The following is a 15,746-nucleotide window of genomic DNA, read 5'->3' on the forward strand; positions in this document are numbered from 1 at the left end:
GCGGCAAATGACTCCATTGCCTCCGGGAGTTCCGCCACTGTGTATGTTACTGAATGTATATTATGTTTCAAAATAAAGAAACTGTGACTTATATGGTCCTGCTGGGAGGGGGAGTCAGCCACAGAATGATATCAGTGGCTTTCAATTAACTGATTCAAACTTGCAGGGTAGGAGAGGTGCCCCCTTGGGAGCAGGAGCCCAGCGGCAGATGACTCCATTGCCTCCCAGAGTTCTGCCTCTGGGGCTGCTGTATGAACGCTTTCGGTGACTATCATAGGGTGCTGGGCGTTCCCCCTAGGAATGCAGGCAGGCCGGTGCCTGGTGGGGGCAGGTGGCTGGTGTCAAAGGAAAAAAGTCAGTTCAGACTGACTTTTATTTACAAAGGCAGGATAAATCATTCGATGTTGGTGACCATCGAATGATTCTCCTGCTAGCGACAGTATGCGAGGGGATGTGTTAGCGAACATATCCCCTCGCATGGTACCAAGGGGATTCAGCGGCAGGTATTCGGCCCGGGCGGCGTTTCAGCGCTTGGTAAGCAGCAAATTTCACTGTTTACTAGCCAACCTGAATAAGGCCCCATGGGAGAACTGGACGTAGTTCACAGATTGCATGGCCCCTCGCATGAACCACCTCCCAAGGAGCATGAAAGAAATAAACTTTGTGGGGACGTATCTATTATATAATAACTTGGAATGCCTAGTAAGTCTTGTATATAATAATTCATGACCATATGCTTAACTGAACTGCTATGGAAAGTGAAACCAGGGACTATACTCCCTTACTGTAACATTAAACAGCAAAAAAAATACACAAAACTGTAAGATAGCCAAAGAGAGATTACAGGGATGGGCCGAATGGGTCATCTGGCAGAGTATTCCTGACATACTGTATTTGGCCAAAACATCCACCAGATCGGAATATACATTAATAGATGGAGTGATGGAACATTTAAACCATTATAGAAAGTCAGTTCCAATTACTGATATTTTTGGCGCTAACCAAGAGGAAACCTTCAGATTACATTCCCAGTCTAGCCATTTCTACTGACACGTATGCTGTTTCTCTGACGTGAATGCAGTGTAAAGTATAAGCTAGCTGCTGGTCCATGATCAGACAATAGGACACAGCAGTTAATCCTAATGATGGTGATAAATAATACACTCAGAGGTGTAGGTGTACCTAGGTTATGTGATGCAAGGCCCATTACATATTATGCCACACAACCCATAAGGCCCATTGCACATTATGCGACACAAATCATAAGGTCCATTACACATTATGTGACACAAATCGTAATGCACATTACGCCACCCAAACTGTAATGCACTTTACCCATGATGCCAAACACCATAATTCCTTTACATATTATGCCCCACGCAATTATGCCGCTGACACCTTTTTATGTCCCCCACACAAAAATGCCCCTTACAAATGATGCCCACAGTAAGGCTTCTGCCCCATACATTAATTACAGATTATTATTTATCTACATGCGCATTGCCAGTGGTTACATGCTCCTTGCCGGGGATTTCTTGCTCGTTGCTGGTGGTTACTTGCTCATTGCCAGAGGTTTCATGCTCATTGTCAGGGGGGGGGGGATACATGCTCATTTCCAGGGGGGGGGGGGGAGAGTTACATGGTCGTTTGCCAGGTAGGATGTTACATGCTGACTGCTCGGGGGACATTTACATGCTTGTTGCCAGGGAAGATACATGTTTGTTGCCAGGGGGGAAGTTACATGCTCATTGCTAGGGGAAAGTTAAATGCTTGTTGCCGGTGGGAGTTACATGCTCGTTGCCAGGGTGGAGTTATATGTTCATTGCCAGGGGATTTGCATGCTTGCTGCCAGGAGGGAGTTACAGTATATGCTCATTGGCGGCGGGGGGGGGGGGGGTGTTACATGGTCTTTGTCCTAGGGGGCCAATCACGGACTCACTAAAGCACTGGCTTCCCGCCGCTAGCATCTGCTGCTTCTTCAGCACAGCGGAGGAGAGAGTAGAGGGGGCCACCTGCCCACCCTCTCTCCTCTCCACCTCCCGGAGCTTGAGCTCCACCAGGGCCACCATCCCTATGCGTCTGAATACACTGCACAACAAACAATAAGTAAATATGGGCAGCACTGTGGTGTAATGGACTCAGAACTGACATTTTAGGTTCAGTTATCACCACAGCCCTGTATGCAGTATGTACATTCTCACAGTGCTTGTGTGAGTTTCCTGTGGGTACTCCAGTTACCTCCCATAATAAAAAAAAAAATACTGGTAGGTTAATTGACTCCCAACAAAATGCAGCCCTAATGCATGTCTAACTTTTGTCAATTCTAACTAATGCATGCCTAAGTTTTGTTAGACATCAACAAAAGTTACACATGCATTACTTAGACATTAGCAAAAGTTACACGTGCATTACTTAGACATTGACAAAAGTTACACATGCATTACTTAGTCATTAGCAAAAGTTACACATTGTCACAACATTCAGTTATTGTTTGGTGCTTACCTGGTTTGTGACTTCTCCTGTCAGTTCAGCTCTGCTCCATGCTGCTAGAAAGTTCTGTGTGATCTGAGCTCTGCTAATTAATTGCAGCACCTGGGTAAATCTCTGCTGCAAGGAAGTTCTGTGTAACCTGACCATGCTCAGCCCTCATTGATTGAGGCACCTGTGTTTTCCACTGAATCAGGCCCTTTTCTTTTCATTACTTGCTTTGGCTGCAGTACATTTTCATATGCTTAGTGATGCACTTCCTCATAACACAGAATGGTGCGTGATGTCACAAAATGCCATTTGCGCTATGCATTTGTAATTTGCAGTTCCATAAATGACCTTTAGTGAATCATAGGGGTTAATTCTCTAAGACGGGCATTCTATTAAAGATTTGATGATGAGCAACAATCAGATTCTATCTATTACAATCTAGAAGGTGCTAACCAAATAGAAAGTAGATTCTGATTGGTTGCTATGGACAACATTCCATCTTAGTAACTAAACCCAATACAGTGTCCCAAATGAGGGCTGAAATAGGATTTTCATCACCCAGTGCAAAGCAGTTTTTTGGCTCCACTATCTTCCTATCACCCCCTCCATCCTGTATGCATGCATGCAGCGCCCCAGGTGGGGGAGATGCCCTGCCGCCCACCCGTTCCACGGTGGGGGGATGCAGCGCACAACACAAGGTCCACAGGGGGCGGGGATTGGGAGCACCGCAGCAAGTCAGCGGTGGTGTGGGTGAGCGGTGCTGGTGGGGCTCAACGCTCAACTGGCTTTACGGCGGGGGGAGGGGCACCACTCACCTTGCTCCATGCCGCTGACCTGCTCTTAAATGTCGCGCCCCAGGCCTAAAGCTGCCTAGTGGTGGCGCCAGCCGTGCATGCATGGGTATCACAACCCGACCAGTGGCGTAACTACCTATTTTGCGCCCCCACTCCCCCTCCCCTCGGCGCCCCCCGCTGCTGTCTCTTCCGGTACCTGCCTGCCGTGCCCGGTGCCGTCACAGTCCCGTCTCTCCCAGCGCTGGCTAGTGGCTCCTGCTGCTATAATGAAAAGTCTCTTATAAAATGGCTGCCCCCATACTGCAGACAGAAAACTGTCTGCAGTATGGGGGCAGCCATTTTCTAAGTGTCCGTTTTCATTATAGCAGCAGGAGCCACTAGCCAGCGCTAGGAGAGGCGGGACCGTGCACCGGGCACGGCAGGCAGGTACCGGCAGAGACAGCAGTGGGTAACTATAGCCCCGCAGACCCCCGGCTCCCAAACTTTCTCTGCGCCTCCCCGCCACCGCAGGGGCTGCGGAGCTATAGTTACGCCACTGAACCCGACCCCTCCCTAGTTGCGGACCTGCCCAAGTACTCGATATTTGGGTACTTTATATAATTAACATTTTGTAAGGTTTTAATTCCTCTGCGCTTATTTGTACAGGAGTTGGTAGCTTCAGTTTAACAAGCGGCGAGTTTTAGACATTTTCTTTGGCAGCAAATGTGTCTCATGTTGTAAGCTCATACCAATGCTATCCTTTTATAGTATACATCTCACCGGAGATGTTCGCTTATTGTTCACAGCTGTAATAAAAAGTCTGACAGTTATTTAAGCAGATAATTGAAAACCGTTGGCGGAGTCATGCTCTACAGGATAGCTGCAACTACAAAGGACATCTGAAAACAATATGGGGGGGAAAAAGGCACAAATCTTTAAAAATGTACATAAAAAAACAAAAGCACATAAGACTATTACAAACCTCAATGACAGGGACTGGCTGGTAAATATTCTATCCAGGGTCAAAGGGAAGAAAATACACAGATGAGAGGTATTAAAGTGTCAATTATGCAAACAGAGCACTGATCTTGTATATTCTACTAGATAAAATCACATCCAGCTTTATATAACCCACTGGAAATATAAATAAAGTTTTGCTTGTTTTGTGATTTTTTTTTTTTCTTGTGCTTCCGTCTAGAAAAATGTATTCGTTTGATTATGGATACAAAGGGGCAGGGCCGGATTATAATGGAGGCACAAGGGGTCAGTGCCCCTGAGGTTGGCATGTATTTAAAAAAATATATATATATATTTTTTTTAGCTAAAGGTATTGTGCATGGGAGTGGGGTAGTGCTGCAGCTTCACCTATCTGCCAATGTGACAATGATTAATGGTGCTGAGCATCGGGAGCCAAGGCACACTGATTGCACAAGTGTGCAGTGCATTACTGGGAGTTTAGTAAGTCCCATGACACTTTGCACCAGAAGGCAGAGGCTGAGAGGTTTGTGCTGAGCTCTGATTGGTGGAGCTCATTACATGCTTCTCAGGTCCATGGAGAACAGCAGCAGCAGCTTAGTCATGGGAGGGTTTTTAATCAGAGGCAGCACTAGGACTGTGAGGTCTCCTACAGAGTAAGGGGCAGAGGGACAAACACAGGCTTTTCATGTGGTATGTATGTATGTGTGTGTGTGTGTGTGTATATATATATATATATATATATATATATACATATACAGTAATGATAAGGGGGGCCCCCCTGTCTAAAGTACCCCGGGCCCCCCAAAGGCTTAATCTGGCACTGCAAAGGGGGGTCCCGGATGCAATCCCGGATCACGGCTGTCGATCCCTCCCGACAGCCGTGATCCGGGCCCGTTTGCTTTTTGCCCGACAGCAAATGGACAGGCGGGATTCAATGTCCCGCCTGCAGATCGGCGAAGAGTGGGCGTGTCCACGTAAACAGCCGTGGATTGTCAATCTGCGGCCAGGATCGCAACAATCTACGGCCGCTATGAATAGAACGGGCCCGACAGCTCATTCTGCCGTGATCCATGTTCAATGCTGTGGGTAAAGACAGCATTGAATAGGACCTCACTGCTATTTCCCCCGTTGGGAATAGCTGCTGGAGATTGCATACCCCCCCAAAGAATCACTTTTTTGGGAGATTTATTTAGCATGCTGCTAAAGTTCAGTCATCTCAGTCAATGGGGGTAACTCACTAAGATGGGAGTTCTATTTCACATGGGATGTTGCTATGGGCATTGGTTGCCCATAGCAACATCATATGGGAAATAAAACTCAGCAGCTGCTTCAAAGTGTCACTATTGTCCCTTCATTATGCAATTGTCCTTTCTATGAAATGTTCTGTATTCCCCTGGGTGCTGGTGGTATCATTTCAGGGTTTGTCTCAGTCTTTTAACTGCTTGAGTCTTACTCATTTTTATTTTTTTTCTATCAACTGTTGCAGTTGTCACGCACTTAATAAAAATAGGTTGTTCTTTCAGAATGAATTCCTTTCAAATCTGTTACAGGACACATTGGGATTAATAGCAGTGTAGGTCAGTTGAGGGTTACTTTGTATGCTAATCTCAGATCAGTAGCAAAAATGTATTTCTCTTATTTTCTTCCATTACAATTATAACTCTTCATTCTGCCTACACTTAAACAAAAACATGGACGGTCAGCCACGGATTGGTTAATTAAAGTGGTACATAATGATGGATTGCAGCAGGATTTTGTTAACTAGACCCCTTATTCTCACAAGTTTGTTGTATGGAAGTGGTACTTAACGGTCAGTGGTCAAGCCATCGATTGCGGAGATCACATCGATTGCAGAGATGCTGTAGTGGGGCTATTTTGTGCCACAGCAGGCGTAGCGCACCACATCTAGCCCTGCCCCTGCTGTGCCAATTAGCCACACCTTCCTCCTTAACTGGCTTACCATAGACACTTGTCGGTTCTTGTTTAGTTTCACGGCGGCAGCATGGCCGCCCGCTACTTCCGGGTCTGGCGCTCGGCAAACTTTCTAAAATAAAGTCCATGCCAGCGTGAATAGTTCATACCCCCACTATCCACGTTGGCATGGAGTTGATCTTAGATAGCGTGGCGAGTGTTACGAGCCACCGAGCCCGTAGCGTGGGCGACCTAAGCGAGCCCCGCAAGGGGACACAGACGCTGCTGCAACTGAGACGCTGCCGCCATGAAACTTAACAAGTACCCACTTGTCTTACATTAGGCATGCCCTTTGATGAATCAAACCATGAATGGCTTCCAGTCTATTGATTCCTGCCATTATTGTTAAATACTAATTTCATCATTGATGGTGGACCCTTTGCCATCTCTATAATCAGCTCCCTCCTACCATCTTGGATAGAACGTTTGCTAGATATGGAGATCTGTTTCTAGTGTCTTTTTTTTCCATTTTACTTTGAAATGAGCTATGTATTAGAATATTACAGTGGCATTCTCTATTATAGTATGCCACTGCATTTATAACATACTAGTGTTTTGGAAATATTGTTAAACTGGCTGCTATATATGTTTTTTCCCTCTTTCTTCCCCATTCTCAACATTACTCTCATCTCCACTTATTCTTGCTCTTATTGCAGTCTGGGCCTTCTCCTCAGGCATATTAATTGACTTGCAGGGCTGCACACTGTGCAGCCTGGGTCTTCTTTTCAGGGGTAGTATGTGACTAGCAGGGTTCCTCACTGTGCAGCCTAGTTATTCTCTTCATGCATAGTATGTGACTGACAGAGCTGCTCACTGTGCAGCCTGTGCCTTCTGCTCATTTAAAGTATGCGACTGTCAGGGTTTCTCACTGTGCAGCCTGGTCCTTCTCTTCATGTGTAGTATGTGACTGGCAGGGTCCCTCACTGTGAAGCCTGTGCCTACTCCCCAGGTGTAGTATGTTACTGGCAGGGCTGCTCACTGTGCAGCCTACTCCTCTGGCATAGTATGCGACTGGCAGGGCTGCTTACTGACTGTGCAGCCTGGGCCTTCTCCTCATTCATGATATGTGACAGGGCTGCTCACTGTACAGCCTACTCCTCTAGCATAGTGTGTGTGACTGACAGTGCTGATCACTGTGCAGCCTACTCCTCGAACATAGTATGTGACTGACAGGGCTGCTCACAGTGCAGCCTACTCCTCTAGCATAATATGTGACGGACAGGGCTGCTCACTGTGCAGCCTACTCCTCTAGCATAGTGCATTGGTTCCCAAACTGTGTGCCTAGGCCCCCTGGGGTGCCTCAGGACACTTAAAGGGGGGCCTTGGGTTGGTGGACCAGCATTAATTCATATTAGTTATGTGCAATGTAACTGGCAAAAGCAGTGCTAGTGGCTGCCAATTTTAACATATGTGGACAAACAGGAGCAAATCCTGCCCCTCACCACATAACTGTAACATTATAAACACTATGTACATAATAAAAAAAAAAAATTTAGAATTTCTCAATAAGAAACATTTGACCTAGGGCAGGGTTGCCGACTCTCCCGGAATGTCCGTGAGAGTCCCGGAATCCTGGGACATATCACATACTCCCGGAAGAGGACCCTTTTCTCCCGGAGCCGCAGCGTGATCTTCCGCAATGCGTACTGCGCATGCGCTATATCACTGCCGGCGCGGTGATGCCGCCGATGCGACTGCAGTGCAGAAAGAAGAAGGACATCATGTATTTACCGGGGACCGGGGTAAGAAGTACTTATTTCACCCGCCGTCACACACAGGAGCCGGGGCATGGGATTTGCTTTCTGTATCTCTCCCTGTGAGACCAGAGCCAGGTGCAGGACACTCACGCAGAGAGGCGCAGGAACGTCACTCACTAAGGGCCAGATTCTCTAAGCTTCGACAGTGATATAATGGAGAGTGATAAACTGCCAGCCAATCAGCTCCTGCCTGACATTTTTCAAACACAGTCTGCGACATGTCAGGTAGGAGCTGATTGGCTGATTGTTTATCACTCTCCATTTTATCACTTTTAATGCTTAGAGAATCTGGCCCTCAGCCAGCAGCACACACGCATTCACTAGTGCCTGGCTGGCTGCTCCTAAGCGGGGGGAGGAGGGGGAAGGGAGATGGAGGAGATGAGGTGTCTCCCAGCCTCCCTGCCAGGCTGCTGCACACTTGTCCCTAGTCTGGGAAAGGAAACTGACATATAACATGCATCCAAACTTCTGTTGCACACATACCAAAATGAGCCCCTGGCAATGCATGGCCCACCCCCTTGTGACTCATGGCCTGCCCTCTTATGATTCACGCCCGCCCCCTGATGACTCATGGCCCACCCTCTCGTGATGCAAGGACCGCCCCCCCCCTGGCCACGCAAGGTCCGCCCCATGCGTTTTACTTTTCTCCCTGAAATGAATTTTCAAAAGTAGGCAACCCTGACCTAGGGGTGCCTTGAAAACATTTTGATGCTCTAGGGTGCCGTGGTTCAAAAAGGTTTGGGAACCCCTGGCATAGTGTGTGACTGACAGCGCTGCTCACTGTGTAGCCTACTCCTCTAGCATAGTGTGTATGTGTGTGACTGACCTGGCTGTTCACTCTTCTGAAAGTAATATTTTCATATTCTCAAAAGTCCTTGAAAGAACTTTAAACTCTAATTTTGCCACAAAACTGTGTAGCGATTTGGAGTCATCTCTCCGTATTTCTGTTTGCTAATGAGTACGGAGGTTTATTCCTAATCTGTACAAATCAGCCACGGTGTCTCTGGAGTGTTCTAAATGACTAATCAGACGCAGCCTGCGTGAGAGATATATTCCAGTCACTTAGGACATTGACTGGGACCATCTGTTTTTAAGAGCAGCATTTACCGTCTGTGATAAAACACGATATCCGTCAGTTCTGTTCTAACTGTTACAGGAAATGAAGCTGAGCCTAGCAGATTGTTAGAAGAATAGAATTCAGACGGATAAGAATTACCCCACCGGCTAACGGCAGCAAATGTTCTTGTTTCTTTTCAGTGACAGTGACTGTTGGAGGAAAGCAATATCTGCTGGGACTCTATGACACAGCAGGACAGGTATGTACTGCATCCTGTAAATGGCCTTTACACAACTCTAAGGGGGAAATTTACTAAGAAAATTTTGTGAAAAAAAATCGTATTTTCATACGAAAATACGATTATTTTTTTTTTTATGTATTCGTATTTTTGGCATTTACTATGCCAAAAATAAGAATTTTCGTATTCGTATTGATGGGACATTCGTATTTGTATTTACAAATATGAATGATTACACCATCAATAGAATACGACAGAAATCATTATTCAAAAGAATGGTGGATCCTGATTTACTAAGCGGCCGTATTAAAAATACGGCCGCTAATTGGCGTAAAACGTCCGCGAATGGCCAGCCAAATAGGGCAGGAAAAGACACTTTATTTTCCAGTCGTATTTGGCTTTAGCCTGCATGGATCAGTCAGATCCGTGCAGGCTCCAGTGTTTAAAAAAAAAACACCAGGCTGAAAGAGCCGGGGCCGGTAAATAAATACCCCTATTCATTTTGTCCCCCATATTTTGGGAACCAGCCCCGGACCTGGAGCCTAGGGTGGCCAATCCCGGGATCGGGATCGGCGGGATCCCGGGATTTGGCCCTAAAAAGTCCCGGGATTTCGGTATTAGACTGCGCATGCGCAGTCTAATACCGGGCAGCGTCTGAGCACTCGCTCAGACGCTGCCCGGCTGTTCCAGACCCCTGCGTGCAGCCTGTGCAGCGTGATGGTCACGCTGCGCAGGCCACGCACGCTGACCACACTGCTGTCAGTGTCACTCCTCCTGGCCGCCCGCCCCCCACCTCTTCTCCTGCGCCGGCCAGCCCGCTCCTTCACCGACGCCGGCCGACCGCGTCTTCACCTGCGCCTTCCTCCCGCTGCAGTGCTGATGAGGAGGTGCACGAGCCCGACGGCACCGTGCACCTCAGAACCCACTCCACTCCCGGCCGCCCGCCCGCACGCCTGCCAATGTAAGTAAATCTGCTGGTCGGCCGGTGTGGGGGTGGGTATCGGGCACACGCCAGCAAACTAAGGATGCCAATCCCGGGATCCCTACTGGAGCCTGGAGCTGGTTTTAAAATACTGGGGAACCCTTATTTGCCGGGTTCCCTGATTTTTTTATTACCGGCCCGGTTCTTTCAGCCTGGTGCTGGTTACAGCTGTGGGGGGAACCCCACTCTGTTTTTATTTATTTATTTTTCTATTTGTTTTTTACACAATGCAGCCTGCACGGATCTGACTGATCCGCACAGACTGGCTATACGAATTCGTATTAGCAGCCGTATATTGACTGCTTTGTAAATTCCCCTCCGGAACACGACTTTGCATACGGCTGAAACAGCCTTATGCAGTCGTATTCATTCGTATTAAGAATACGAAATTTTGTATTCGTATTCTTAGTAAATTTCCCCCTAAATGTCAAATATTTGGGGGGTTTATATACATATTTATAGAGATGTGTCCTGATACATCATTCCTGCAGATGCGTCAAACAGCCTCTTCTGGAGATTCAGGTCCAGTGAAATTCTGTTAGATTTGAGGGTATTTGAAAAAAAAAAAAAACTGCCTCAAATGGGTTGTACACATAGGGCCTTATTCAGATCTGATCGTAGTACAAATTGGTCCTCAAAATGGGCAAAACCATGTGCACCGCAGGTGGGGCAGATGTAACATGTATAGAGAGAGTTAGATTTGTGTGAGTTATTTTGTTTCTGTGCAGGGTAAATATTGGCTTCATTATTATTAAGGCCCTCATACATTAGTCCGACTTGGCCTAAGGACAAGTCGGACCTGATTTCACCCTGCAGCTCCCCGGGAGGGGGACACACGATTAGGCACTTGATGTGCCAAGGTTTGCATATGATAAATCGCATGGATTTATCATATGCGGTCCCCGGGGAGCTGCAGGAGGAGGGAGCCGTGCGGGGTAGTCATCAGCGGGCGGGGGATGCCGGCTAATAGAGAGCCGAGCAGGGGGAGGCTGCATAGGGAGCCGGGCAGGAGGAGGGTGACAGCGGGAGCAGCGCGCTGGGCAGGGAGGATGACGCTGGCTGCCGGGTAGCGGCGGGAGCCGTGAGGAACACAGATAACTTGAAAAAAAAAAAAAAAAGCCCATACAGAATGACTAGCAAGCCATTGATTGGCTGAGACCTCTCTCAGCCAATCGCTGATTGGCTGAGAGAGGTCTCAGCCAATCAATGGCTTGCTAGTCATCTGTATGGGCTTTTTTTTTTTTGAAGTTATCTGTGTTCCTCCCGGCTCCCACCGCTGCCCGGCAGCCAGCGTCATCCTCCCTGCCCAGCGCGCTGCTCCCGCTGTCACCCTCCTCCTGCCCGGCTCCCTATGCAGCCTCCCCCTGCTCGGCTCTCTATAGCCGGCATCCCCCGCCCGCTGTCATCCCCCGCACGACTCCGGGGCTGGGCTGCACATAAGATTTAGCAAATCTTATGTGCAGCCCGTCCGACCTCCCGACCCCGATCCGATGCACACGGGACCGCGCATCGGATCGGACGGGGTGTCTGCAAGTGCGATTTGGGCCGATTTCATGGCCCGATTCATCCGAATCGTTTGAAATCGTGCCCAAATCGCATAGTGTATGGGGGCCTTTACACTGCTATTTAGATTTAAGCTTCAACACACCCCACACAAATTTAACTCTCTCTGCACATGTTACATCTGCCCCCCCCCCCCCCCCCCCCAGTTTTTTTACCCAAATGTCAATACTGTGGACATGGACACAGTTTGAAGTGCACTGCATCCCCTCGCATCACTTGCTGCACTCGCAGTGCTTGGGGCACAGTGCCTCGCTGCGCTCGGCACACTATTTTATTCTCCCACCACGCCCTAGTGGATGGTAGGGCATGAAATACCGCCTGTTGGCACGTCAGCTCAAAAAAACAGTGAAAAAACCCATGTCAACCTTTTGACTGTTGACTATGCCCATGTCGACCTAATGCTTGTGTCGATCTAATGACCTGTCGACCTAAACCCATGTCGACCTACAGTAGTTGTTGTAGACCAAATGACCGTATCCACCGGGGGGTTCCCTGTGATAGCTTTCACCAGAGACATGAGGAAGGGGAGATTACATCCTCCCCGTGTGGTCCAGACCATTCCGGTTTTTGCTACATGCCCGGACCATACAGGGAGGCTTTATTCTACCCCTCCTCCTCTCCCTGGTGACAGCTGTCACAGGCATCCATTTTACCAGTTCCTGGCTGACCTGTCAGCGCCTCTGCATCTCGCGGCACTAACAATGCACCCAGCAATGTTGTGTCTGCTGAGCGGTCGTGCTGAGCGCGGTTTTGCCAAATGTTGGACAGCTCTTATCATGAGAGTGTTAATAATCGTATGTTAATGCATATGCCATAATTAAGAATGCGGTAGCCGGTGACGTGGGGTGGGGGATATTATTGCATTCCCCACTCTGTCTTTCAAAGACAAACAAACCCATATTTACATTTATTTATATATATATATATATATAATCCAAAAAAAAACTCACAACAGCGGCACTCAGCAGGAACTTTTCAACACGTGTATTCAAACAACCAAAACCAACGTTTCGGGGCCCGTGGTGCCCCTTTGTCAAGGTGGCACCACGGGCCCCGAAACGTTGGTTTTGGTTGTTTGAATACACGTGTTGAAAAGTTCCTGCTGAGTGCCGCTGTTGTGAGTTTTTTTGGATTATTCACTGAACCCGGAAGGCACCCAGGCGGTTGTACCCCGTTGGGTGAGTGCCAGGACGCCAACCTACTTTATATATATATATATATATATATATATATATATATATATATATATATATATATATATATATATATATACATATATATTTGTTCTACTTTGAGAAATCATTTCTCTGGAAATATAATTGTGCCTCTCAGGAAAGCAGGAGCCTCTACACATGTCAGTGGGATACTCAGAAAAGCTTTTGAACTAACTGTACTTTTAAGTTGCTGAATATGTTAAAGATGATTCCACGGAGCTGACGTTTTCCCTGTACAGTGAAGTGCCCATGCGAAAATGTTTAGGCAGCGATACTCATTTCATACAGTTGGCTCATTGGCGCCAGTCTCTAAGTATAATTAGTCTCAGGAAGAAGATCTCCGCTATTTAATCCAGCCTGAATCAGTTACATCAATAACCTTGTACAGCTTATGGGACACTGTAAAAATGCAATAGTTGCGCTACACATTAAATTCATTCCTGTCTCACTATGCAGTTCTACAGAGAACAGGGTGACACCCTCAGGTTATTACTATGTTTGTTACCCACATTAGATAAATAGATAGATGTGGATTCTGTTAGGCAAGAGACAGAGCTATGTGGACATCTCCTGCTATAGTGTGTGTGCAAGTGTGTGCAAAATGCCTGTCGAGATGACGGCTTCTGCAATGTAATTTCACTTTGAGCTGTGACAGTTTTAAAACCCTGTACACATGCATCAATTTTTCCCGATTTTCGATTCGATTTTGCTTATAGAAGCAAAATCAAATCGAATCCTAAATGAAATCGAATGGTTTTTGTGGCACTTTCAATCTGCATTCGATTCGATGCGCGCTCCCGTTTTCACAAAATCGAACAGAAAAATCGACTGTGCAGCCAAGGAAATATCGAATTCGATCTAGTAAATCAAATGTGTACAATGTACCATGAATGTATATCGAATTCGATATCTAATGCAAAAGTACAGATCTAATGCCAAATCAAATGGGAAGATCTCATGCCAGATCTAATAGAAAATCAAATCTGAAGCCCTGTACACATGCTTAGAATTGCTTTAGATTTGAGGTTAGATTTGATTTTCTATTAGATCTGGCATTAGACCATCCCATTCGATTTGGCATTAGATCTGTACTTTTGCATTCAATTTCGATTTCACAATGTAGGCACAATGTACTCATTCGATTTACTGGATCAAATTCGAGATTTCCTTGGCTGCACAGTAGATTTTTCGGTACTTGTTTCCTAGCACGGCCACAATCGCATTGATCTTGTGCCCTTAATAGTGGTAAGCGATGGCCCCCGACGCGATGGACCCGATTTCCCATTGAAATGCATTGAAAAGTTAAAAAATCGCGTCGGTCGCGTCGCATGCGGCTAAATAAGCATTAAATGGTCCCGACTCGATGCCCCCGATTTCCCATAGGGAACAATGTTAAATGGCTCAATTTACCCAAATCAACAGGGAACAATGTTAAATGGTCCAGAAACCCCCCAAAACACCCCAGAACAGTGAAATGGCCCCCCAAAATTAGTTAACGCCACCCCACGATCAACGTGAACCCGAAGCGTGGCGAGCGCAGCGAGCCCGCGAGGGGCGGCGTTACGCGTCCTCCGACCTTTTCATACCCCCACTATCCACGTCGGCGTGGAGTTGAGAATAGAATAGTGTGGCGAGCGCAGCGAGCCACCGAGCCCGAAGTGTGGCGAGCGCAGCGCGCCCCGCGAGGGGACGCGGATACCTTCACAGGTAAACGCGTCCCCTCGCAGGCTTCACAGGTGTCCGCGTCGCCACGGACACCTGTGAAGCCCGCGAGGGGACGCGTATAACTGTGAAGGTATACGCGTGCGCTCGCCACGCTTCGGGCTCGGTGGCTCGCTGCGCTCGCCACACTATTCTATTCTCAACTCCACGCTGACGTGGATAGTGGGGGTATGAAAAGGTCGGAGGACGCGTACCGCCGCCCCTCGCGGGCTCGCTGCGCTCGCCACGCTTCGGGTTCACGTTGATCGTGGGGTGGCGTTAACTAATTTTGGGGTGCCATTTCACTGTTCTGGGGGTTTCTGGACCATTTAACATTGTTCCCTGTTCATTTGGGTAAATTGAGGCATTTAACATTGTTCCCTATGGGAAATCTGGGGCATCGCGTCGGGACCATCGCATGCGATTTTTTAGCACGCATGCGATGCGACCGATTAGATTTTTTTACCTGCGATGCCCCCGATTAGAATAGGTGTGGCCGTGCTAGGAAACAAGTACCGATTTTTCTATTCGATTTTGAGAAAACGGGAGCGCGCATCATATCGAATGCAGATCGAAAGTGTCGTAAAAACCATTCGCTGTAGATTCGATTTTGCTTCTATAAGCAAAATCGAATTGAAAACAGGGAAAAATCTAAGCGTGTGTGCACATCTTTACATTCAATCAAAAGCAAATCAATGTGTGTGTACAGGGCTTTAGCCCAAAACCTCTCCTCCCCACCCCCAGTCCCTATCTGCTCCTACCTCCAATCTCTGTCTTCACAGCTCCCTCTCTCCACATCCAGCAAGTTTGAAACAGAGCAGTGTCCCTGCAAAAAAATCTTTCACTTTCTGTTATGACATATTTTAGCACGCAAAGGCAGTGGCGGTACTTCACCTCATATATATATATATATATATATATTAGAGATGAGCGGCGGGCACTTTTTCGGGTTTTGGTTTTGGATCTGGATCTCCCTTCGTGTTTTGGATCTGGATTGGTTTTGGCAAAACCACCCTTGCGGGTTCTGGTTTTAG

The 15,746-nt window shown here is 47.4% G+C and overlaps 2 protein-coding genes across 3 annotated transcripts in view; one reads left to right on the forward strand and one right to left on the reverse strand.

Moving 5' to 3' along the window:
* Nucleotides 1–2,586, reverse strand: part of KCNH5 (potassium voltage-gated channel subfamily H member 5) — a 523,150-nt gene extending 520,564 nt beyond the window's left edge. The window contains exon 1 of one of the 2 annotated variants that reach the window (XM_083167681.1): nucleotides 2,503–2,586. The gene's annotated coding sequence lies outside the window, so the exon portion shown is untranslated. The remainder of the gene's footprint in view (nucleotides 1–2,502) is intronic. The other variant, XM_083167680.1, reaches the window with a different exon arrangement.
* RHOJ (ras homolog family member J) overlaps nucleotides 1–15,746 on the forward strand; it is a 76,611-nt gene that overhangs the window by 41,430 nt on the left and 19,435 nt on the right. The window contains exon 2 of the mRNA XM_083167682.1: nucleotides 9,215–9,273. Coding sequence (XP_083023808.1) covers nucleotides 9,215–9,273 — 59 coding nt within the window. The remainder of the gene's footprint in view (nucleotides 1–9,214; nucleotides 9,274–15,746) is intronic.

This window comes from Crinia signifera, chromosome 12, assembly GCF_055691185.1.
Source record: "Crinia signifera chromosome 12, ASM5569118v1, whole genome shotgun sequence".
Lineage (NCBI taxonomy): Eukaryota > Metazoa > Chordata > Amphibia > Anura > Myobatrachidae > Crinia > Crinia signifera.